The following is a 25,616-nucleotide window of genomic DNA, read 5'->3' as shown; positions in this document are numbered from 1 at the left end:
CCAGAGTGGCTCTGGAGAGCGTTGGCAGCCGGCTTTCTGTCGTAAACAGGGCAGAGGTGCCAGTCCCAGCATGTGCTGCAGCCCAGGAGGCTCATGGCATGCTGGGAAGCGTAGTCCAAATCATTTCCTGCTGCTGCTCTTCTTAAAGCTTATGCATGAGATGGGCAAAAGCCGAGCTTGACAAAGTTTCCTACGTCATTGTTGTCATTTTGGATAACAGCTCACCGCATGCTGGCTGAGGGCTTGTTAGGGTTGTAGTCCTCCAAAAAGGGACCTTTCCAAGCTCCGGGGAAGGCTGCTTGTTAGCTGTTTTGGCTCCAGGCGAAAAGTCTTTCCTGGCCAGGGCCATTTGATGATCTTGACCCCAGGGTTCCTTGGAGTGCCTTCCGAAAACAAGGTTCCTGTCCAGGTTTAACAGGGATGCCCCGAGGGTGAGGCTGTTGAGATTCAGGTGAAGCAGTTGCCCTGCAGAAGTGCAGAGGTTGGGATGATGATGGCTGGCTGGAAATGCCTGGAGGGAATGAGGAGGAGTGTGAAAAACGCTTCTGACTCCTGCTTAGTCTTTAGGAAGGGTAAAAATATATTGGGTACCAAAGTCAGGATCATCCATCTTGTAACAGTTCCAGTTTCTGCATATATTGCCCTTGTAACTAGATCCTACTTGTTTGAATTTATAAGCTGCCTTGAGTCTAGGTTTCGGGGGGAAAGTGGGGGGCAACTAAAGTTGTTAACCAGAACAATCATACAAAGGGATCTTGTAGCATCTTTGAGACTGACTTTGTAGCATGAGCATAAGATTTTGTAGGCGAAGGAGGTACGCTGAATCTACGACAAACCTCTTTACGTTGGTCTCAAAGGTGCCACTAGATCCCTTTGTATGCTGATATGTCATTGAAGAACAATAATAATGGTGGCCGATGAGCATTTCTTTATTGTGTGCCTTCAAGTCAATTCTGACTTACGGTGACCAGAACCATTATTTTGTTTTCTTGGCCAGTGTTCTTCATTTGAGCTTAGCATTTGAGAGCCAGCGTGGCATAATGCTTTGAGTGTTGGACTATGACTGGAGACCAGGGCTCAATTTCCAGCTTAGCCATGAAACCCATTCGGTGACCTTAAACAAGCCACACCGTCTCAGCCTCAGGAGAAGGCAGTGGCAAACCTCCTCTGAAGAAACCTGCCAAGCAAACCCCATGATAGGTTCATCTATCAAGTCAGAAATGACTTGAAGCACCCAATACACACAGTTTAGCATTGCCTTCCTCTGAGGCTGAGAGATGGAGGAGAGTTTTGGGGGTCTGAAGAACAGTTTTGGGCTCCAGCCCTGCACTTGGTCACTCCTTTGCCAAGACCGTTCCTGTTGAATCTGTGTTTTGGCGGCGCTGTGTCTGGCGAAGACGGAGTAAGACCAGTCCCCTCTCTCCTTTTCTGACTCCAGTCTTTCCCCAGAGGCTCCTTGGTGGATCCAAGGCAGGGACCGGAAGCAGAGGGATCCTGCTGAGCACAGTTTCCTTTGCGGAGAGGCATCTCTCAGTTGGAATGTGGGATAAACAGGAAAGTCGGAGGAGGCCAATGAGTCCCAGGACTGTCCTGGGAGACGCTTGGCCGGCCCTGGTCCTTTCTCTTCTCCCTCCCTTTCACCCCAACTTCCTTTTCCTGCTTTCTAGTGATATGCCCAGGCTTTGGAACTACTTGGGCTTTCGAGGGTAAATTCGTGGCTTGGCACAGCTGGATGGAGAAGTAGGCCACAAGAGCAAAGAGGGTTGCCTTAGGACCAGATACAGTGGGCTCTGGGCATCCGGTGGGCTTCCAGGACCCCTGTGGATACCCAAATCTGCGGATGCTCAAATCCCAATAGTGGTAAAACGGCATCCCTTACACGACATTACAAAATCCAGGCTTGCTTTTGGGCATTTTGTGTGAGCGAATATGATGTGCAGTTTGCCGGCTGCCACTTCTGTCCATCAGGTGGCACCAGAATATAGCACATTTTTCTTGCCTAGTTGAGACCTTCTAAAGGTCAGAGACAATATGCTAGGTTTGCTCCCAATATCCCCGTTGTCCAGTATTAGGCCACACTGCAACCAAGGAACGTTTAAGCCAGACTTGAAACATTTGGTTCCTTACAGCTATCGATTCTGGGAACAGCAAGAGTTGCTGTTTGCCCTGCAATTGCTGTCTGGGGGATTCTGGGCATTGCAGTCCAGAATAACATTTCGAAGGACTGGGTCGCAAATAAGCATAGCTCCGATCCCAGTGCTGCATCTCCTTCTTTCTCCCAAATAAACGGCTTCTGAAATCCATTAGTCTCTCTTTCTTGGTTTGGATTTTCCCCGGCAGATTAAAGCAACTCATTAAAAGTACATTAAAAGCAGTCAAAGACTGATGCTGAAACAATTAGGAAAACAAAATTTCAGATGTTATCCCTTTGGGGGCGTTTAGATTTTTGTGGCTCTGAAACGACGGCGCGTTTCTTCCCTCCTTTATCCCTGCCTCTGTTTCCTTGCCCTTCTTCTGTTCCCATGTTCTAGAAGTGGCAAAAGGCAGGGGTTTATTGTCATTTTGCTCTTCGTAACAGAGCTGATGTCATGACAAAAGTATTATTTTGGCATAAATTGCAAGCCTTTTCATGCTTTCTTAATGAGCGAAGCTCCCTCATAATCCTGTTTTATATCCAGCCTGTAAAATAGCTTACAGCAACTTGAAACAAAGTACACTAAAAACCTATTTGATGCGCTCTCTCTCTCTCTCTCTCTCTCTCTATATATATATATATATTATGAAATAAGACAGGGGTCTACTTTAATCTCATATAAATCATAATCACACTTTAATCTTATTGTAATTTTATGCAAACATAGTAAATGTTGACATCTTAAAATAGGGAAGTGAACCAAAAATAAAAGCACATTCCTCTTTTTAAGCAGAGGCGACTGGCAGGCCAGCGGTGTAATGGTTTGAGCATTGGAGGATGACTCTGGAGAGCTGGGTTCGAATCCCGCTGGATGACTTTGGAAACGTCACACACGCTCAGCTTCAGAGAATGGCAATGGCAAACCCCCCTCTGAGCAAATCTTGCCAAGGAAACCCCTTAGTGTTGTCATACGTCAGAAACGACTTGAAGGCGCACAATAACAACAGCAACAACTGCTGGGCCTAGGAGATGGTTTTTCTTCTCAGTCTGAATGTAAAACAGCCCTGGATGACACCTAGTGAGACAGTTTTCTAGTTCACAGCCCTGCCTTCCCACCGCACTTTCATCATACAGAAGTCGGTCGGTCTCTGCTGCAGTTTCCATCCTCAGCCATTCTTCAGGTTAAGAGGCGAGTAACGTTGGGCATTAAATGCTGAAAGAAGGAAAATAAAAATGCAGAATGGTAGAGAGACAGGGATAAGCACAATGAACTTTCTTCTCCGTTTCCCACATTTGCTGCATGCATGCTTTGGTTTTCCTTTCCATCAGGATTGTGGCAATGGAGGGAAGGCTCAGAAGCCAAGCCGGGAGGAGAGAGATGATGGGCTTCCGAATGTGCTGCCCCCTCTTCGCCAGCCCCTTGGCCCTGGCACCCTTCCTCAGTTTCATGGGCCTATTTTTAGCCTGTTCTGTCAGCAGTCAGCGCATGGGGAGCGAAGGCACTCCCTGCCAGAAGAAATGTGACTTTATACAGGCCTCTTGTAGGGACTCAGGGGTGGAGCGAAGGCAGTCTGGAGCAGCTTGTCTCATTGCTTTCTCAGAGAGGAAAGGCTAGCAAACAGAATGGAAGCAAAGTACATAAGATTTTGCCTTCTCCGATTGGACCACCATTCTGTCCGGCTCAGGATTCATGAAGCTTTGGGGAGCACTGAAGCTCTCATGCCTCATAACTCTTCGGATCTATCCTCCATGAATCGGTCCCGTCCCTTTAAAATAGGGGTGCGTTACCTCTATCTCCCACATAGGCCTTAAATGTACCTCCTGTAGATGTCCTAACTTTGCTGTGTGTGCCTTCAACTTGTTTCCAACTTATAGAGATCCTAAAATGAATCTATCAGGGGGTTTTCCTGGCCAAAAAGAAAATCAGATTAGGTTTTATACTGTTTTTCATCTGTGAGCTGCCTTGGGTCCCTTCTAGGAGAAAAGCAGCATATAGCTTAAAATAATGTTGCCACTATGGCCTTCTTCTGAGGCTAAGACAGTGGGACTTGCTCAAGGGATGTCCATGGCTGAACAGGGATTTGAATCCTGGTCTGCCAGGGCCCTAATCCAACATTCAAACCATATTTTTCCAAAGTCTGGCAGGGATGAAATAGTACTCTGCATAGGGATTGTTGGCAGAGGGAAGAAAAGAAAGGCTCTCCCAACCTTCCCAATAAGGTAAGAGGATTGGCAATGTGTGGCATGCATGTGCTTTCATGCGCCGTCCACGAACCAGTATCACATCCAGGTCTTTGGGGCTGAAAAGGTTGCACATCTCTCTGCTTTAAAACATAACCTAGAAACCAGATGCACTAGAGTTCACACAGCAGTTCCTTCCTCATGCACCGGACATGTGGGCATTGCATAAGTTTGCCTTGGCCTTGGCCTCTGTTTCCTGTCTGCAAAACCCATCGCCCAGCAAGTCACGCTGAAGGAGATACTGTCAGGCGCACGTGCGAATCCTGATGGTGATCTCAAGCTCTGTGGCGCATGTCTGTATGTTCAGCAGCATCAATCTGGTGGGGGGAAAGCAGGAGCCCTCAGGTTTATGACCACCATAATATGTGCCCACTACTTTCTTTTCTCTAGGTGTGGGTCGCTCGCCTGCGTCTTTCCCACAATCACTACAAAGGGATGGACTTCACTGCTGGAATTTGAGAACAGTGTGATAGTTGCCACAACTGAATTATGTTTGTAAGGCATCAAATAATTAATGTGGGGGGGAATAGTATCATACACATAGTTAATGTAGCTGGTTATTATTCCCAGTTGGTTTTTGGTCTTTCTGGCAAGAGTTGGCCAGTCTGCTTCTGGCATCTTAGGTCCCCTTCTTGCCCGCCGTCCCTTGCCATTACTTGGCTGTGTCTATACAGGGCACGGCGGGTGCGGTGGAGGAAAGACAAAGCGACTGGGAGAGCCTTGGTTTCCTGCCCTGCCAAAGCGCCAACGGCTGGGCTGCCAGGCCCCTGCATCACTTCCTCTCCTCTTGGGGAGGCTTCTGGTCTCTTCTTCCTCCCAAATGTGGCTTCCCTGTGAGCCACTTGAAAGCCTCGCTTGCTTGGTTGGCGGCTGAGAGGCCCTCTCACTCGCCCAGACCCCTCCTGCCTGCCTTACATTCCCGGCTATTTTTAGGCAGCCGGTCTGGGCTCAGCTGTCCCCCTGGCTCTGGCCGTCCAGCGGGGAAGTGACACTTGTCTTACCTATCGCCTTTCCCTCGCTCTTTTTCCAACGGAAGCCCAGCCGGGCAGCCGCGCGGCTCCTTGCTCCGGTGGTCCCCTCTTGGGGTTCTGGCCTGCCTGGCCCTACTCTTGGTAAGGTTGCCTTTCCTTTCCCCCTCCTCACCCTACTAGGGGTGCCCTGTCCCACTGGGGTGAAGGTTTGGAAGAGAGTTGGAGCAAGCGGGCCTCTGTTATCTCCTGGCCCTATTTCTAGTTGTTTTGAACGGTAAAGGACTCTGGCAAGGTTTACCCCAGTCATTGATGATTTTTTATTCCAGCGATTGGCTCCTGCCCAACTGGAATAGGGCCATTTTGGAGGGCTCCCCCTTCCCCCCCCCTTTCCCGTTTTGGGCCGGTTCCATTGCTCTGAATGCCGTGTGAGGAGTGCGGTGTCCCAGGGAACTGGGAGTTGGGTCAGGGCTGCCGGGGAGCTAACCAGCCTGAGGAAATGCTAACCTCAACTTGCTTATAACTTGTAGTCAAGCCTTTAGGAAACTAATTCTGTTTTCTCCTTCCTCCTGCCCACTTCCCCCATCTTGCCATAGGGGCTTGGCTTTTGCAAAGGTCCAGAGCCACTGCTGGGGGGCTTCCTTCCAGGGTTGGGGTGTCCCACTTGGCACTGGGCTCCTCTGGGGCGGATGAGAAGATGGGACCTGTGTGGGGCTGGGGAGGCGGTGGTTAGTTATGGGTGCCTCCAGCTGGTCACTCCGAATTAGCTTGGCTCCATTGAATCAGTTCTTCAGGGGTGAGTCAATATGTAGGTAAAGCCCACTGATTCACTGGAATATTAACATTTAGGTCTTTGGCTCCCTTGTCTGAGAGCCGGAGGAACTATTCCCAGTGAGGGGAGTGGCAGAGCCATGCGCCTCTGAGCCTTCCACAACCAAACAGTTTGGCAGAGAATTGCAACCCATGCTAAAGGCAAGTTTCTAGCCCTCATGAGCTGGGGGGGGGAATGGATGCAGAGAGAGACTGGAGGAATTGGGTCTTTTCTTTTCTGTATTTAGGATCTGGGGAGAAAGGGACGGAAGTGGTGGGGCTGATAGCTGCGATGTCCAGGGCTCTGGCTTGCCCCTTACCTTGCTCTGCAGTTAGCAGGCAAGTGCTAGCCACAGGAGGCTGTAAGCCATATCCCAAATGCCTTTCTCTCTAGGTCTCAGGTCAAAAGTCCAAAGTTGGGAGAGCCAGAGGCCGAACCGAAGGAGATGTCATGGGCCTACTTTCCTCCCTGTTGGTCAGCAGCAGAGGGCAGCCGGCAAGCCATGCAATAGAGGCACCTGACGCGGAGTCAGACCCCCAGAATAATTGCTGACTAAAAGCCTTTGGCGTGAGTTGCAAAGGGTGGGCCGCAACTCTTTCGAAATAAGCCTCTTCCTTTCCTCAGACTCTTTGGGATCCTTTGTCTGCAAATAGCCCACTTGAAGCCCCGTTGCACTGGCACATTTCTTCCATGCACATCTGCTCTTCTGCAACGGCCAAGTGACCTCGGTGTTAAGCCCACGGAGGCCTTTTGTTAACTGGAGATGTTGTCCTGCCGTTCAGCGTGCCAAAGCCCATTAGCTGGAGCCAGACCGCCCTAGAGATGTGGGGATGGAGGTCCGTGAAATGAGCTTTAAAAGGAGGATTTGGGTGTCCCCAGGGATGGAAAGGAGCCAAGCCCTATCCTTTCCCCCTTGGAGCTGAGGAACCCTTCCTAATGCGTCTTGCAGCATTCTTAGTTGTGCTGGATTTTTGGCTGCTTAATGGGTTTTAATGGGCTTTAAACAGCTTTGATGCCTCTTTTTGAGGCAGACGGGTGGGACGGAGGTAATTTTAATAGTTTAGATCAGTAGCAGTGAGTTTCTTTTATCCAAAGAGTGAGCAAGAGCATCGTATTTGGTGTGCCATCCCTTGTACTTTTGGATTCTCCGTACTGGTCTGCAAAGCCCTTTGGGGCAAGTGCTTGAATAGATGGACTTGCACCTGAGTCTCCAGAGTGGTTTTGAGTTCTTATGGGAAGCTCATTGCCTCTTCAGTGGAAAAAGAGAGAGTATGGTTGCTGGACTTTTTGCAAGAACAGTTTTTGAGATCCACATCAAATTGAGCATTGCTGCATTGTGGTTGCCTTGCTTTTCCCTAGGCTTACAGGAGTGGGGTTACTATAATGGGCAGATCAATAGGAACCTTGCTATATAGGAGCCAGGGAGGATGCTGAGCAAGGTGTTAATGACAAATGACACAAGAGACTTCATGGAAGGCTGATGCAACCGAGGGGTGCAAAGGTTCAAATTATGATGGATGCAGTGTTTCAACACTGGAAGGGGAGGAGAAGTCATCGCCCAAGAAAGGGGTGTGTGGAAGTTGCTGTCCCAAGGCTGCTGACAAACTCAGCTTTATTAATTTTATGAAGCAAGTACAGCCGTGGCAAGTTTAATGCTGCTTTGGGAGTGTTTCATTGTCAGCCTCTTGGGGCTGAGAGTGTAATTGTGTGTCCCACAACACAAGTGTGATGGCTACTTCTGAATTCCCTGCCCCTACTTTCCCCCGAATGCGATTCCTTTCAGGATGCAGAGTCCTGGCCCTGCAGAATCCCTTCTGCCACCCTCTTACTTCATTCATTCGTTCTCTCTTTCTCTCTCTCTCTGTTTTCTCTCCCTTTTCTCCTCCCAGTCAGGAGGGTCTCAGGCTTCCAGCTTTGGGCAGCTGCCGCCATGGCCTTTTCGTCACGGTTTGCATTCTGGGAGCAAAAGGGAAGTCTCTTTGCTATTGTGGTTGTCAGCCTTCCCCTTTCCCCCCACCTTCATTTTCTCCTGAATTGGGCACTTTTGCATATGAGACACAAAGGCATGTTAAGGGAGACTGGAGAACTGGGTTTTGCCTGGACCCGGCAGAGGAGGGAGCTGCTCCAGAATGCCACAGACCATGCGGGGTGGGTGTCCATGGTGTTTCTGTCCAGAGTTTGGGGGGCTGGGGGTCAGTGGTCAGTCCTTGGAGCCCTCCTGGCTTGAATGAAGAAGGGTAGAAGGTTGCTGAGGGTAGGAGCTGGCCTCCCTTTTCCCCAAAGGACTGGGCAAACTGGCAGCCTCTCCCTCCCAGCCCTTTGCACCGTGTGTTTGGAATAACCTGCCTGGGAAATAACCTGTTTACTAACCGCATCCTTTATTAGATCCACTTGGTGGTCCTGTTAATACCACAAGCCTGGGTTTGGTCTCTGGGGAGAGTGATGGTTTAAGGCCTTGGTTCTGTTTCTTTTTTGGGAACGGGCTTCAGCAATCTATCCTGAGACGAGGGTTGTGTAGTCTGGAAGGAATTCATGTGTTGCTTTCAGGAACTGCAAAGTGCTCAGGTTCCCAAAAGGGTCAAGAAGGGCTCAGAAACCCAGGTTTGTGGTGGCTCCAAGTTTGTCTTTGGGTCTGATGCCCCATCCCATGTCCCCACGCATGGCTTGAGTGGCTTGGGAGCAAATGGAGCCAACGTCTTCTCAACCCCACCTGCCACAAATGTACATCTGAGGCATAGTTTGCTATGATGCCACAGAAGTGTCTGCTTCACAATCCAGGTTTGGGGACAACAGGCCGCTGCACCCTCAAACTGCCTCTTTTTGCTCAGTAGGCAGCGTGGCCTCCTAGTCTAAAGGTTTTCTGTTCCAAGGTGTCTGTCTTGTTCTGTCTCCTGTCTTAATGGACTCTGAAGTTAAGTTTCCTTAAAGGCTCTTTCTTTCTTGCCCGATCGGAATCAGGGCTGCTATGGCTTAGAGCAGTGATGGCGAACCTATGGCACGCGTGCCAGAGGTGGCACTCAGAGCCCTCTCTCTGGGCATGGGTGCCATTGCCCCAGCAAAGAGTTTGCTAGAGTTTGTTACTAGAAAGCCAGAGGGACACGGCACTTTGCAATAAATAAGTGGGCTTTGGGTTGCAGTTTGGGCACTCAACCTCGAAAAGGTTCACCATCACTGGCTTAGAGAGACGCAGCAGGCCCAAAACGTGAAATCATTGCAAGACTAAGTTTCCCTCCAGCATGGCAGTTCCTGGTCATCTTGACTTACCCTTTCCAAAACGGCACCTTTGAAAGTGAATACTTGTTCTTGCTTGGATCCCTGTGGAATGTACTCCCCAAGTTCCCAAAGGGATGCACTTTGTTAGATAGCTCCAGCATCTTGGGCCAGGATGCCCCAAACAGCCAAATCGCTGGCACCTGGGGCACCCTCACCCTGGAAATGTCTGTGTTCTCGATGGAATGTGTATACTGTCGTTGCTGCTGTTGTCATTGTTTCTCTTAAGTTGCTTGGCTTTGCCTGGGTGAAATGTTTGTATTTGATTCCCTCAGGTTAAGGATGAAGACAAGCCTTTAGCAGCGAAAAAAAGTGAAAAAGAGGACAGGGTTGTAAGTGTCTGCAGGTCTGAGCGTGGCGGTTGTCGTGGGCTAACTTCGAGGCCAGGACACATTTGTCTGCGTGAAGGAAGGGTGTTTGAGCACGGCAAGGTTACGCTACAACACCCAGCAAGGGGGCTTCCTTGTGAGCCTAGAATGGTCCCCTCCTTGCTGCTTTTCTCTTATCTTGAGAAGCCTTTTTAGAAAATTATTAATATTACTGCAAAGTTATTGTGACTCCTTGCCACGCATGTATGGCCCGTTTGCAGGGAAGGAGTCACAGTAAAGTGTTTTCTTTGACAGCTTGCACAATGGCGGTGGAAAGCGATCGCCTTGGGAAGAGCCCTCCCTGCAGAGGCTTTGGCCTACTTTTGGGACAAAGGACCCGGCAGGAATAAAGAGGGAGGTGTCCTCAGGCAGCCCTAAATGCTTGGACCTGGCGTCCAGCTCTCTCTCGGTCCCCTTCCTGGTTGGCATGATATTTTATCTCTGCCCTCTCGGTCTCCTTCTTCTCGTCCTTTCCCCCATTGTTGCCCTTTCAGCCTGGGGACAATCTCTTCTTTCAAGGTGCCCGGGTGTCATCTCCCGCTTTGTGCCAGGAGTTAATGCCCCTTCTTCTCTCCTGCAACCAGGATGGTCTGGTGTCTGCTCTCCCAAACATGTTTTAAAAACTTTTGTTCCTTTGTTATTAAGAATATAGCCTCTCTTTGTCTTGGGAGAGGGTCATTAGGTTGTCTTGGTTCCATTTTTATATCCTGGACCTTAAGAAGAACGGACGTGGTTCTCAATAGTCCCTGATTTTATCCTCACAATAACCCTGTGAGGTAAGTAAGACTGAGAGAGGGGGGACTGGTTCTCAACCAGCCCTCTTCCCACGGCCTCTCACTGGATCTCTCTCTGAGGTGGATTTTTGAGCCTTGTTATTATTATATTCATAGAATCAAAGGGATGGAAAGGACCACAAGGGTCATATAGTCTTAACTTGCATGGGGAATAGGGAAGGGATTGACTGGGGATGAAGGATCTGGTGGGGCTCCTCTCATCCCTCTCCTGCCAGCCATCTTCCAGAAGTCTGCTTGATGCTGACCAAGTGAAGATCGGACATCTCTTTCAGCTGCTTGCCAAGCTAAGCTCAGTGCGCATGGAGGACACCAAATGCAAAGGAGTTAGATCCTTCCAGAGTGCCTTTTCTGTTTGCTTCATGGTAAGAGGAGATGGCAACTTGGATATTACAGTTTCGGGACTGGTTGGCTGGCAAGGTTGCCCATCTCCTCTGGCCTGACCGGCCCTAGGAAGAGGACAGTGTGGGTTGGTGAACAAGAAAGAGAATGAAACAAAGACGCTCTGCCATTAACAGAACCACTTCTGGCTCTCTCTTCTCTCTCTTGTTAACCCAATCTGTCTTTATTCCAGGGAGTGGGTGTCTTTTGGGGACTACTAAGTCCCAGCATCACCCTGCCGCTATGCCCACTAGGAGATTCTAGGACCTGTTGTCCTCCTAAGTGCTTTTTCCATGTCTTTTCTGACCAATTCCTTGCTGCTAGATCTGCCTCCCGATCTCCTGCCTTATCTCAGGAGCACAAATTTGTCCTGGCCTTGTTTGCTTGTCTGTAGCCAGACTAACTCAAGAGAGTTAGTCAAGAGAGTTGCTGTGGGCGAGAGCCAAGATGCCGCCAGACCTGGGCTGGCCACTAACTCCCCTGTTATCCAAATGCATGCTATCCTTGGCGTTGGCTGTGTGTGTTGTGTGTTTGGAGGGAGATGGAAGGACCGCTCTGGCCTTCCAGCAAGTGTGTGTGTGTTGTGTTTGTGTCTCCAGATGAGTTCCAGGTCAGAATTACAGAACCATGGAATCATAGAGTTGGAAGAGACCTCAGGGTCTTTGCCTGAATTGCATTTTTAAAAATATGTGCTGGTTTTAATGATTTGCAAACTGTTTTAAGTCCCAGTATTGGGGGGAAAGTGGGGTATAAATAATAATGTGTGTGTGTGTGGGCGTGGGTGTGGAAGGGGTTTAACTACACAGTCCTGACGTCTTGTGACACCTCCACCTATCTGTGACTGTAGTTGGACCCCCCAAGCTCAGGGAAAGAGGAACCTCGGAAACTGCGCAGCCCAGAGCCCCCCGAGCGGCCCAGCAGAATAAAGAGCCCAGAGCCGATGCTCAACGGAGACGTCTCTGACCAAGCCATGAATGGCACGGAGGGGTCCCAGGATGCTCAGTCTGAGCCCCCCGGAGGCGACAGCGATTGCCAGGGCCTCTCCCGCAAGAGGGTGGTGAGGGTGGTCCGGAAGGTAGTCCGGAAGGTGCTGCCAGGGGAAGAGCCCGGAGGGACCAAGTCCCCGGAGCCTGACAAAAAGGAGGAAAAGCCTCCCTCGAAGGCCCCTTCCCCTCCAGCCAGGGTGCTTTCTCCTCCCCCGCGGCCATCCTTGGCCACCTCCTCGAAGCCGGAGCCCAAGCCAGTGGCCCCCAAGGATGACCTCTCCTCGGGGCTGAAAAGCCTGATGTCAAGAGCTAAAAGCAAGGAGCACCGGCCCCGATCCAGGCTGTCGGAGAGGAAGGAAGAGGCCAAATCCCCCGAGGGCACCAAGAGCCCACCGCCGGTGGTGGATGGGAAAGCCGGAGATGCCAAAACCACTGCAGAGCCAAAGGGCCGCTCTGTGGAGCCAGCCCTGCCAACAGCGCCAAACCCAAAGGCTTCCACAGAGAAGGTACTGGCGCATGAGGAGCGCATGAGCCCAGTGTCCCAACACGGAGAGTGGTGTGTTGTGATGGATTGTGAGCATTGCTTAACTTAAGGCTTGAGAGTTGGTTCTTTTGAGTATTGAGTGTGATGCTAATTTGGTCTTGCCAAGATAGTACCCCTCATGATGGGGAATCGTGTGGCCTTGGATTGCAAGTCCCAGCAGGTCCTAGCTGGCATAGGTAAGGGCGAGGAGTGCTGGGAATTGCAGTCCAACAACATCTGGCAGGCTGCATGATCCCCACCTCATTCTCTCCACCCAAGTTAATACCAGGGTCTGCCATTTTGTCTTTGCCAGAGCAGTTCCAGCGGGGAAGGTGTTTTCCAGATTGGCTGCTTTGCAAGGAATGATACTTCTGAGGCCTTGCCAAACAATTAGGAGAATTCTGGGCTTCCTTAGGAAATAAAAAAAGAATAGGCCAGTAGCCACGACATTGAGCTTGACAATAAGGCGGAAGCGACAAAAGTTGCAACTCTCCCACTGAGGGACAGTTATGTCTCATATTAGCAAGTTGGACAAATTCGTTTGACAACGTAAGGCAGAAAATCTTCCAAGTGCCTCTCTCCATCTGTGGAAGTTATTCTCCAGGAAAGATAACCCAAAGAACTGACAGTTTCCTGCCCTTTTGTGACACTTGGAGTCTGCTGCCTGAAGCAGCTGAGTCCAGCCCTGCAGCCTTAGGTTGGGACAAATATCTTCTTTGCCGTGGGCATCCAAAGCAGATTAGATTGTACTGAAATGTACGCTTTCCATAGTTCATTCAGGTTCCACACTTGGATTTGAGTAGTCTTTCCCCTCCTCAAAGTTGTAAGTTGTGAGTTGTTTCATTTTCACCCCATGGTGGCAGAACAGAGAAGCTCCTTGGCTGGAGAACTGGTACTGACTTTCTTTGGAGACGTGGAGACCTCAAGTACTGTACTGCATTTCCTCACCTTCTTTTGTCTTATAGTACAACACCCCTCTATATAATTTTGTCACATTGCCTACAAGCTCCAAGTGATGGAGGGATCTAGAGGCACTGGATTTGCTTTTGCTGAAAAGTTGGGACTAACACTGTTGTGGCGTGAAATGTTTGATTAACAAGGGGGGAATACAGATAGAAACGCAGTGAGAATATACAAACCTTTTGCCTTTCCATCTGAAATGACAGTCAGGTAGTTGTGGTGCAATGTGCCTTGAAGTCAAATCTGACTTTTGGTGACACACTCCTCAGGTCCACATTTCTTCAAATGAGATTTGTCTCACGTTGGGAATGTGCAACCTACCCAAAGTCACCCAGTGGATGAGCAAAGATTCGAACCCTGGTCTCCTAGAGTCCAAAACTTTAATCTGCTAGACTATGCTGACTCTCAAGATTAGTTCATAGGAGGTTTGCCATTGCCCTCCTCTGGGATTGAGAAAGCGTGACTCGCCTGAGGGTGACCCAGGCGAGCAGGAATTCGAACCCTGATCTTCCAACATCCCAGCTCAACACAGTCCAGCACCAAACCTCTACACTGCACTGGCAAACCAGACGGTCCGGACAAATTAAAAGCTGGTCACTGCTACTGTTCCTCCCCTCTTTGCTTATTGTTAAAAGCACGAGGCGGATCAATATTTCCATATTTACCTATCAGTTAATCTTTTAGAAAGGGAATCTTTCCCCTTATAGTGGTGCAAAACTATCCCAGGGATTGTGGATTATCGGGAAGGGGGTCTTCTTGTTCCTCCACCTTTAACGCACCCCAGAAGGTAACCAGAATAGTCTCAAGGTCTCCAAACACATTGCACCTTTCTTCACCTTAACTTCTCCATGGGTCCTAGGAGCATATGCATGTTCTGGTTTTTGTGTGTGAGAGAGTGTGTGCATGCGTTATTGGGTTTTTAAAAACATGACCATCCTGATCTCTGTCGTCCCGGCTCTTGCAAAGGAGAAGGCCCAGCCTGCAAAGCCACCGGAGAAGCCGCCTCAGTCTTCCTTGGCCACCGAAGAGGGACCTACCCAACAGGTGTGTCTTCAGCTGTAGGGGCTGGTTTGGGTGTGGAGCAAGAAGGCTGCGCTTGGTCTTGTGGCCACGTTTCGGCCAAAGCCTGTGACATCCTAGAAAGTACCCGGAAGGCGTGTTTGTGTAACTGAGGTGTAGTTCTTCAGTGCCTCTGGTGACCTTAGAAGGTTGCAGATGTTTGCTCCTGTTTCTTGTATGAGGAATGACAATGGATGCATCCCCTCTTCTGTCTTTTTCTCCCCCAAAAGCTGCTCTTGAGTGAGCTGCAATGTATATAAGGTGGAGGGATTTGGTAGTGGTGCAGTTCTGCTTGGTATCCTTGCTGTTCAGCCATACCCAGAGCAGAGTTGACTGGAAATGAAAATCCTTCATGTTGCCCAGAGGGGAGATTTCTCCCCTTGAAACGCTCTGCCGAAGGTATGTCTCGACAGCCCTAGCCAGAGGGGAAAGGTTTTCCATTCTGCATTCTGCAAAATGTAAGCCTCTGTCATGGAGTCTCCCTTATCCAAAATGCTTGGGACCAGAAGTATTTTGGATTCATTTTCTCCCCCAGATTTTGTAATATTTGGATACACATAATGGGATATCTTGGAGAGGGGACCCAGTTCTAAACATGAAACTCATTTATGATTCATATACATCACATCAACATAACCTGAAGGTTATTTTATACATCACATTTTAAATAATGTTGTGCATGACACCAATTTTGTATAGACTTGAACCATCAGAGAGCAAAGATGTCACCATCTCAGCCACTCATGCAGACAGTTGCAGATTTGGGAGCATTTTGGGTGTCTGAATTCCAGATAAGGGAGACTCAACCTGTCTTTAGTTATGAACTGAAGCATTTATATCCTTCCCTGAATCCAAGGGTCTTAGGGCAGCCTCCTATGAAATCGATTTATAGGACAGCAAATAACAGTAACAACCATTTCAAAACGCTGAAAAGGTACGAAATTGTTTATCATTTAAAACCAGGTAAAACTGAGCTTGCCTCTTCACAAAGATGATGCTAATAATAACTTTGCACTTCTATCCCTCACTGTGAGCATTTGGAGCATCTCGCACACGTTGTCTTGGCAATCTTGCCAACAGCCTACGGAGGAAGGCCAACATTGTCGCTCTCCCATGGCACATAGGAAAGCCGCCCCCTGATTTTCTGGCTTCGAGATGGGTTGGATCTGCTCCAAATTCCTGTTGCGACTTAAAAGAGCCATAGGTTCTGATTGTGAACGCTCACTCTGAATTTTGGGCACTTTGGAAAAGGAGAAGGTTTGCTGGAGATGAAGCAAATTGCTCAAACCTTTTGCACCTTTTGCAAACTCCCGATTTCCCAATTGCTCACGTATTTCCCAAACGTCCATCGGTTTCTTTTCCTTGAGGAATCCAGGGAAAGTGAGAAACCAGAGGAGACCGTAGCTTTGGCTCACGGTACTTAGGTCGACGGAAAGCGGTGGAAATATTTTGTGCCTTGCAACGACATTTCAGATTACCCGCATTAACTCCTAAACATGTTGATGGTGCAGCAATTTAATTGAGAATGCAATTCGATGCCAAAGTGGCTCCAAGCTTCCAAAGCTGGTAACCTTGATTTAAGACCACTTCAAACCTTGTTTGAAAAGATTGCTACTTTATAGTTATGATTCCGAAAGAAGCGTCAACTTCTAACCTCCCAAATAACGCCGTTTCCCCATGCCTTTGGCTTTTAAAACTCTTTTCAGCCTGATCGCCACAGGACTACAGGTTGCTCCTCTTTTAAATCCGACTCTTGGGTGTATCTGGATGGGCTGAATTAGCCTCTGATGGTTCCCGGGGTCTCCCTTTGCTCCCTCTTTCTCTCCCAGAGCAAAGCTTGCCAACTTATGCTTTCCAAAAATCCAGCCTGTGGAAAATGGAGGTAGTTGTTACCTGGCTAGGGCTCTTCGACCATCTTTGGTCAGGGCAGCTTGGAAGTGGTCTTGGCGTGGAAGTTGTATTGGATTTAGAGGCCTTCCGGTGCTGTGTAGTTTTTGCTGGTCAGACCAGTAAACAGATGGGTCTTTGGTAAGACAGCTCCACTCGGGTGCCCATTTCTGCCGCAATACTTTGGTGTCCATGGTAAAGCATTGGGTATGGGAAAGTAGGCTTGGTGGGTCCCTACATCTCCAGAGGGAACACATTTATGGAGAAGCCAGTCTAGAGGTTGCAGAAGACATGGCTGAATTTTGCTCTCTCCTTGTTGTTGCTCTTCCCTCACAGGTGTGTGCCTTTCTCTCTGTGTGTGTAATACACACAGCCCTTTGTTGCCTCTCTCTCAGCTTGGCTGCTCACCTCTCTCTTTTTCTTTCCTCTCTTCTCGCTGCCTCAGCCGGAGCCTGCCACCCCTGCGGCTGCCCTGAGCCAGGTACTGTACCCAAGTGCGCCGGATCTCCCTGCGTCTCCCGTCTGCCTCTGGGCTGGTGTTTGTGCTCGCGCAGCGTGCTGGAGTGTAAGGCTTTCTTCCCCTTTGGTGTCCAGAGGCCTCGTCCTCCCTTTCCCATCTCGCTTCAGACTCTGCCGGAGGGACGGAGAGGGGAGGGTGAAGCAGGCATTTCCATTTCATGTCCCTAAGCTGCTTCTTGGCCTTGACAAATATGGCTGAGGAAAGCACCCAAAAGCAAGGGGGAAATGGGGGGTCCCAGGCAGAAAGACAGAATCATCCTGGCTTGTGGGGAGGAAGCATTTCCCCTTGCTGCCCCTTGGGATTTGGGAAGCAAAATCCCCAAATTGACTACGGTCACTATTTATTGTTTGTGCGCAGTGCCAAAGTCCCCGTGGTATATTTTAAGGAGTGACAGGTGTAAAGGGAGGGTGCTCTGGCCAATGGCAGTTGTTATCCTAAATACCTGGAGACCAGAGGTGCCACGCTTTGATATAAATATGGCTTTTTTGCCACTTACAAACTTTTTTTTCAACAGGAGGGAATACATTGAAGAGTGAGGCTGGGAGAGGAAAGAACTGGAAGGACTTAGGTCTGATTTTAGGGGATGAGGTCAAGGGAGCCGTCTGATGGAAGGAAGGAAGGGTGTGCAGAACATGGAGACATCATGCTGCGTGTTTACCATCAGTGTCCATAATGTTTCCATTATATTTTTGTACTGGGCCGATTGCCATGGCTGACCTGAGCTACATCGCAGGAACCTTTGCCCCGTTTTGACATTTCAAAGGTTATAAAGGTTTGCAACCTTTGATCCCTTTGGGAGCACCGATGCAAGGACTTCACAGCAAGCCCAGACGGGTGTTGCTTTTGCTGCCCAGGAGATCCTCTGATCTTTGTGTACACTGTGCCTTCGTTCCTCATCTCTCACAATGAGCCTCTGCCATAAATATTGAGCTTCCTAGATTTAGGGAGGAGAGCCAATGTATTCTTTACATGGCAGAGATGATGCAGCCCTCCTCCACCTTGGCCTAAGAGAGAGATTTAATGTGGCCCCTGTGACTCCTCTGGCTCTCGCAGGGTCAGCTGTATGATACCTTTGCATTGGCTTCTGATGTCCCTCAGCCGCAGGTTTGGCTACTGTAGTTGTTGCTTGTCTGTGGCTTGGGGTTTGTGGAGTGGAGGGTGGCATGTGGGCTGTACACATTCAGTCGGGATGTGTGTACATATGTACATTTGTGCTTTTACATGAGGGTTTTTAAAATTTAAACAAGATAATGCTCTGTAATAGGACTCTGGATGAAGGTCCATGTGTGTGTGTGAGATTTTAGATATGATTACTTACCTTGCCTTCCTTCTCCTTGCCATGGAGCTGGTGATGGCTGTGGACAAAGCTGACCTGTATCTAGATTTGGGAGGGCAGAACCTATATCATGAGAGTCCTTGAGATTTCCAGTTCAAAGAGAATCTCTGATCTGCTTCCCCCCCCCCTTTTAAGCTAATTTCCAAGACTTCTGCCCCTATCATCCCCAACTAGCATGGCCACTGGCACCCCAGGGCTCAGACTACTTGGGGGATGGCTGGGGTTATAGCTCAGCACTGGCTGCCACAAGGCTGGGCAGTGCTTGGTTGAGGCCAAAGGCGGTTCACATGCTCTGCCCACTATCTTCCTCCTAGACCTGTTTGCCATTTGCATCACTGCACAGATTTCCCAGAGGTCTGGCGCTGTGGGGAAGCAGACCTGCATGCCACCTGCTCATCTCTTTGCTTGTGGGGTTTCTTCGTTCTCTTTTGGGAAGGGGCAGGAGCCCCCACCCATTTACCCATCTACCCCATAAAGCTGAACCCCAGTTGGCCTGGACCAGTCAAGTGACCTCTCAAAGAGAGGAAGGGTCATGGTGCAAATTCAAGGCACTCTCTCCTCCACATATGTGCGTGAGACATTGCTGAGGGACTGGGGCATCCGTTCCTCCCTGGGGAAACCATCTTGTGCCCAAAGATATGGGGGTCGAGGCAGAGTAAGGGCCGAATTCTTCCTATCAGGATGATGCTGTTAACATCAGGGGTGGTCTCAGTGACATGTCCATTTCTTCTTCTCTCCTGCATCCCCCCGAACACACACGGCAGGCCAAGACGGAGGAACAAATAGCCGCAGAAGAGGCCTGGTATGAGACGGACAAGGTGTGGCTGGTCCACAAAGAGGGCTTTTCCTTAGGTACGTAATCGGGGGCCTGGGTCACAGGTGGGGTGGTCATTCTCTTATGGGTGGGGGAGACCACTTTGGATCATTGTTCAGAGAGGCTTCCTTTTCTTATGGGTAATGTTTTTGTTATTGCAATATTGATAGCCCACCCTGCATCAGTGGAGCTGTGGGTGACCAACATTCAAACCACTACATTATGCTGCCCCATAGGAACTGATAAGAGAAATGTTCTATCTTTATTACCGGAAGTGATATGTAGCCCTCTTGACTAGTGTACTTTGATGGCTGTAACCCCACCGTTGTCTCTCAGTTAAACCATCTCAGGTACCTGCAAAGGAGAGTTGCGGGGGGGGATATACTTCTACCCAACTTGGGGCTTGTCCATCATTTAAAGTCCAGGTTTTTAAAACAAGAGGTTTGTTGAGATGCCATGCTTGAGAGTGTTTTAGTTGTGTATTCCTACAATATGGGTTGGAATAAATGGTCATTGAGATCTCTTCCAAATCTTGGTTTCTATGCCACCTGTATGTATTTTTCTCCTCCCGCAATAAAATTGAATTAGTAATAGTTTCAAATCCCAACTTCAACACACCCATTTTGCGTGTGGCTGGGCCGCTAGGTGGCAGCATCGCTTTGGCTCTGAACTTGTGTGTGTTCAGCTCCGTATCTTTTGCACAACTGAAATGTGTGCCACTGGTCCTCTTCCATCCCCACAGCAAGCCAGTTGAAGGCAGATGCTGCTGCCCCTGGCCTTCTACCTGAGGGGAAGGTCAAGGTGAAACTGGACTATGATGGAGCTGTGCTGGAGGTGGATGAAGATGACGTGGAGAAGGTAGGAGTCGGGCAACGCCAGCTGCTTCTCAGCAGGGAGGCTGGTTTTGTTTCTGGTTCTTTCTGAGCTGATCCCTTTTCTTTCTCCCCCTCTTTCTCTCTCCCAACACCAGGCCAATCCTCCATCCTGCGACCGCGTGGAGGACCTGGCCAGCCTGGTCTACCTCAATGAGTCCAGCGTCTTGCACACGCTACGCCAGCGTTACGGCGGGAACCTCATCCACACCTACGCCGGCCCCAACATGGTCGTCATTAACCCTCTCAGCTCTCCATCAATGTACTCTGAGAAGGTCAGTGTTAACAACTGTGGTAAGGGAGTGAGGGTCTCAGTTCTACTCCCCCAACCCCTCAAAAAATCCAGATGAGGAGTAGGGAAGCTCTCCTTTCCCTGCTGCCTTTGTCCTTAATGCCCAGTCCTTCCTTCATTGGGTTTCTCTCTTGCTAATGCTAATGCTGCCGCGTCCCCCAGGTGATGCACATGTTCAAGGGCTGCCGCAAGGAGGACACCTCTCCCCACATCTATGCTGTGGCCCAAGCCGCCTACCGGAATATGTTGATGAGCCGCCAGGACCAGTCCATCGTCCTGCTGGGCAGCAGCAGCAGTGGCAAGACCACCAACTGCCAGCATTTGGTCCAGTACCTGGCCACTGTCGCCGGCAGCTCCGGGAAGGTCTTCTCAGGTAGGTAGGCGCATGCCAGCAGCCTGGCACCATCAAGACCTTCCTCTTGTGCTCCCCACCTTTGTCAAAATACCCTACAGGGAGGGCTGCATCTGCACTACAGAATTAATCTGGTTTAATACCGCTTTAACTGCCATGGCTGAATGCTATGAAATTCTGGGGTGGTGTTATGAGATACTTAGCTTTCTCTGCTGGAGAGCTCTGGTGCCTCAGCACACCACAAATCCCAGGATTCCACAGCACTGAACCATAACAGTTAAAAGCAGTGTCAAACTGAATTAATTAATTAATTCTGCAATGCTGATGCAACTGAGGTGGCACAGCCCTGAAAGCCATGAACTTTTCTAGTGAAGGGCAGACCCTTTAGCAACTGGCATTATGAGGAAAGTGGGTCCTAGTCCGTGCACCCAGGCTCCCCAGGTCTCTTCATACCCATCTCAAGCACACTTTGAAGCCACTTCAAGTGCCGTGCCACTTGCTTTCCTTTCATGGAACCCTGGCTGTGTTTGGGTTTTGGGGTTTTCTGGAATCCAGACACAACTCCAGGCTCCTTCCTCGCCTGTCTCTCCAGCCTTCACCAGTCACCGTCCTCTCTTTCTTCCCAGCTGATGGCTCAGTCTAGATTTGACCATATACCTTTGTGGGATTTGTCCCAGCGGATTCTGTTGCTCATAGAGATGCTCACTGCCCAGCTATTTTGCACTCTGAACATCCTTCACTCAGATTTGAAAAGTTTGCATGTCACAGTTCAGGCAGAGCTGTGTGGGAGAAAGAGCCTAGGATTGAGTTTTGGGTAGCAGATGCTGAGTGTCCCACCTGCTCTGCAGGGCATTTTTCTATGTTTGTGTGTCTGAACACGCGTGAGCCTGCACCACTCACTCTGTCCCTCGCATGCCTTTCCTTGCTTGTGCCTTGGCAGTGGAGAAATGGCAGGCCCTCTATACCGTCTTGGAAGCCTTTGGCAACAGTGGCACCACCCTGAATGCCAATGCCACCCGCTTCTCCCAGATCATCTCGCTGGACTTCGATCAGGCCGGACAGGTGGCATCTGCCTCTGTACAGGTGAGGACCATAGATGTGTATGGGTTGTGTGGGTTGGAAATGACTTGAAGGTCAACAACAACAACAACAACAAATCAACTGTGCCCATTCCTGGAGAAGTTTGATCTGTCCATGATAGCATATAACCTAAGCTATATAGAACGCAATCATAACATGATGAAAAGAGACACAGAAAGAAGTTTGGGCCCTATCTGTATAGTCTGTGTCAGGTGTCCACTTGGTATCTGTACTAAGCATCTCTCTTTCGTTGCATTCCTCAGACAATGCTGCTGGAGAAACTCAGAGTTGCCAGGCGTCCTACAAATGAGGCTACCTTTAATGTCTTCTACTACCTGCTGGCCTGTCCAGACAGTGCCCTCCGGTAAGGGGCCTTGTGGAGGCTTCCTGGCTTGAGGTTCTCAAAATGTTGACTGGGGCAGAAAAAAGGTGGTGGGGCAGGTAGTAGGTCTGCTCTCCTTTTGGGTCTGCTGTGCCAGAACTGGCCTGAGAGTCCCATCCTGTGGTGAGAGGAGACCTGAGCTCAAGATTTTGCTGTATATCTTTCCTGTGAAGTGCTAAGAGTGCCTCTGAGCACAAGAGTGAGGAACAACTCTCTTCACCGAGTGTTCCTACAAGGCAGTCTCCCAGAAGATGGAGCCATTTAAGAACCCAGTTCAGTGTGTGTGTTTGTGTTTTAGCCTCTGGCTTGGTTTGGTCTAAAGGCATGTATCCCAACATGGAGCCCAAAGAGCCAAGTAGGTCTTTCCGTAGCAGTCCTCACTCTCTGACTCCTCTTTTTCCTCTCCTTCTTTTCTGCTTCCCAGGACGGAGCTCCATTTCAACCACTTGGCCGAAAAGAACGTCTTTGGGATTGCCCCTCTTTCCAAGGTAACCCATGCAGTTGAAGGGCTGGGAAACAAATTACACATTTGAAAAATAAAACACTTCCCAGTCAACCCAGACTGGGGTAAGTACAAGACCTCCCTTCAGCTGGATCTGGGAAATAAAAGACTCCTGGTGCCAAGGAATGCAGAGAAGGAAGGGACGGCTCTGCTGTCATTCCTAAGGAGCAGACTTTGTGCTGCTTTTCAATTGTGTAGAGCTTACCTGGCTTTTCACTTCAATTGTGTGTTTATCTGTGTGGGGAGGGTAAGGATGGGTGTGCGTATGTGGGCCCTTTTAACCTCTGTGCCAGCCATGCTGAGAGAGAGTTCACCCCTCTTGGCCCTCCGCAGGTGGTGTTTATTGAGCGGCGATAAAAAGTCATTCTGGTTTTTTAAAAACCAGGCCAAATGGTCATATTCTTTATTTCCTTTCCTTTTTATCTGCAGCCGGAAGAGAAGCAGAAGGCAGGTCAGCAGTTCAGCAAGCTCCAGGCGGCCATGAAAGTGATGGGCATCTCCAGCGAGAGGCAGGCAGGCTTTCTGGCTCGTCTGGGGGCCATTTATCACTTGGGGGCAGCTGGAGCCACCAAAGGTAATGAGCAAGCTGATTTAGTGCTCTGCCAGAGCGGCTTCTCTTCTCTCTCTCTTCTATATATATACACATACACACACACACATATACATATATATATATATGGGGTGGTTAGGGATTAGCTTTGTAAGGTGGGGCAGCTTCAGATAGTGCATGGAGGGATGATCCCCCCCCCCCCCCAAATTAAAAAGACCTTTCCCTAAGGCCAGTTCCCGAGTTGGTTTGGCTATGCCTTTGCCTGCTGGTCTTCCTTCTCTACGCATCCCTGGATGTTTAATCAGATTTTGTGATATTTATTCCAGCTGCTGTAGTTGGGGCTGATGGAAATTGCAGTCCAGCAACACCTTCAGGGCTATAAGTTCTCTGTCCTCGCTCTGGAGTTACACCTCCAGGCCCCTCAGCTCCCTAGTAGAATTGGAAGCTTCAAGGAGATTATTTGTGCGAGAGAAGATAGGCAAAGGGTTGTGTGTGTGAGAAAGAATGTGAGAGATGTATATAGATAATATGTTTTGTATTATCTGTAAGCCAGCAGCATGGAGTGCTTTGGGTGTTAGGTTTCTGGGTAGCCAGGGTTTGAATCCCTGCTCAGCTTTGGAAACCCACTGGGGGACCTTGGGCAAGTTACACTCTCTCATCCTCAGAGGAAGGCAAGTAGGAAATCTCTGGCCAAGAAAATCCTAGAATAAGGTCACCATAAGTCAGCATTGACTTGGAAGCAGAAGCCAGTGTGGTTTGGTGGTTTGAGTGTTGGACTAGGACTTCAAGAGACCAAGGCTCAAATCCCTCTTGGCCATGGAAATCCACTTGGACAAGTCACAGCCGTTCCGCCTAAGAAAACTGCAAGGACAAACGCCTTGTGAATCTTTCCAAAGAACCCCATGTGTGGACTTGGAAGCATAGAACAACAATATATTGTCTGTTATGGTGTTGGTTGCATGCTGCTATATACTCTACACCTATAGACTTTGGACCTGTACCATAGACATAGGCACAGGTTCTGGCGTTTATGTGCTGCTTTTCCACTGTTCAGTGGTGCCCAAAGAGGCCTGATGCCAATAAAATACAAATCAGCCAATGCACTAATGAGATGGCATAACATCCATCATAAAGCAACATAAACAGAGGGGCTATATAAATAAAACTAAAGAGGAAATTGGTAAACATTTAAGAAACTCGTTTCCCTCCGTTTCGTCTTCCTATCACATAGGGCTCCAAGTGAGTCGGGCAACCGAACCAGTGTGGGGTGTGGGTCTCCAGGCCAGGGGGGCTTGGTTGTGGGGGCTACCTTAGCTTCGGTGGGAGCCTGGACTCCTGGATTCACAGTGTGATTGCCAACTTCCATGCCAGCTGATGGCACCCTGGCTCAGTGCCCAGTTCACTCCTCCTCTTCCTCCTCGGAGCTTCAGGTGGGCCAGATACAGTGCCTGCAGTCTGATTGCGTTGCTGCCAGAAGAGGGCAGCCCAGCCCCAGCCTTCAGGGCTCCTAGGGCTGCTGTGGAGGGGAGTTGTGTGGGACTGCAGTGTGGGTGACAATTTGCATGACAGTGTGTGTGTGCCGGCTGGGGGATTGTGGGAGCTCTCATCTACAAAAGAAACTCTCCCACCTCTCTGCCTGTGACACATTACAACTTGTGGTGATTTCTCAGCAGTGCCTAGATCTCTGCTTTTTAGGGAGGCGAAAAGAAGCCATGCCCAAATGCTTTCCTTGCCTCTTTGTTTGCAGCTATAAACCTCAGCTCAGCCTTTGATACCGGCTGTGAGTCTTGCTACCTCTCCCTCCACCCACTTCCCCAGTTCCACCGCCATTGAAACCTGCCAGGGAAACTCCAATCTGTATCCCACCTGTCCCAATTGTGGACATCTTTGGCAAAAAACTCTCCCGTTGCCCCAACTTCCAGTGTGTTAACTTGTCCTGTGTGTGTTGTATGTGTGTGAGGGGTGCTCTTGTGCCACCCTCCCTCCAAATGTCTGTGCAGGAAGCTTTTGATGTGTCTGGGCTGCATTCTAACTCCCTCTTTTTTGTGTTTGCATGGTGCATGCTGTTCCTTTTGCAATGCAGACGGCGACGAAGGTATGGCTCCCTCTCTCCTCCCTAAACAAAATCCCCTTCTTTTCTTTCTCTCTGTCCTCTCCCCCATCTTGCCCAACGTCTTCACAGTCATGTTCCTTGCATTCTTGTGTGCACCAGGTAGTAATTCTGTTCCCATTTGTAGTATTCCTGCTATGTGCTGCCTTTAGGGGTAGAAGTGGTCAATGGGGTGTTGCATGGAGTCCTGTTTCTTGAGCTCACCCTGCCCACAGGAGAGGCAGACACATAGAAGACTTATCTGGGTCCTCCAAAACATGACATCAGCAATGATGGAACAATTTAGAACTGTCCCAGGATTTGAGTAAGGGGTCTTTCTCAGACTTGCCTGGCAGCTGGGTGGACCTCAAAACTTGCTGGCCAAGCTGTTGCTTTCTCATGGCATGATGATCCTTCTGGGCAGAGAGGGGCATTGTAAGGTTGTCAT

At 49.5% G+C, this 25,616-nt stretch overlaps 1 protein-coding gene across 11 annotated transcripts in view; it reads left to right on the top strand.

The window, feature by feature from the left end:
- Positions 1–25,616, top strand: part of MYO18A (myosin XVIIIA) — a 98,987-nt gene that overhangs the window by 17,814 nt on the left and 55,557 nt on the right. For 5 of the 11 annotated variants that reach the window (XM_042442231.1, XM_042442230.1, XM_042442226.1 and 2 more), the window contains 10 exons: positions 16,825–16,944; positions 19,000–19,087; positions 19,792–19,907; positions 20,020–20,196; positions 20,376–20,586; positions 21,506–21,648; positions 21,909–22,009; positions 22,452–22,515; positions 22,959–23,103; positions 25,163–25,174. In XM_042442231.1, the coding sequence (XP_042298165.1) occupies positions 16,825–16,944; positions 19,000–19,087; positions 19,792–19,907; positions 20,020–20,196; positions 20,376–20,586; positions 21,506–21,648; positions 21,909–22,009; positions 22,452–22,515; positions 22,959–23,103; positions 25,163–25,174 (1,177 nt within the window). Of the gene's footprint in view, positions 1–5,334; positions 5,488–8,043; positions 8,124–9,699; positions 9,757–11,811; positions 12,457–14,399; positions 14,478–16,824; positions 16,945–18,999; positions 19,088–19,791; positions 19,908–20,019; positions 20,197–20,375; positions 20,587–21,505; positions 21,649–21,908; positions 22,010–22,451; positions 22,516–22,958; positions 23,104–25,162; positions 25,175–25,616 lie in introns of those variants that run through there. The other 6 variants (XM_042442234.1, XM_042442232.1, XM_042442228.1 and 3 more) reach the window with 4 other exon arrangements.

The sequence above is a fragment of the Sceloporus undulatus genome, chromosome 11 (genome assembly GCF_019175285.1).
Source record: "Sceloporus undulatus isolate JIND9_A2432 ecotype Alabama chromosome 11, SceUnd_v1.1, whole genome shotgun sequence".
Lineage (NCBI taxonomy): Eukaryota > Metazoa > Chordata > Lepidosauria > Squamata > Phrynosomatidae > Sceloporus > Sceloporus undulatus.
Note: the sequence above shows the minus strand (reverse complement) of the source record. Positions and strands in the feature narration are given on the sequence as shown.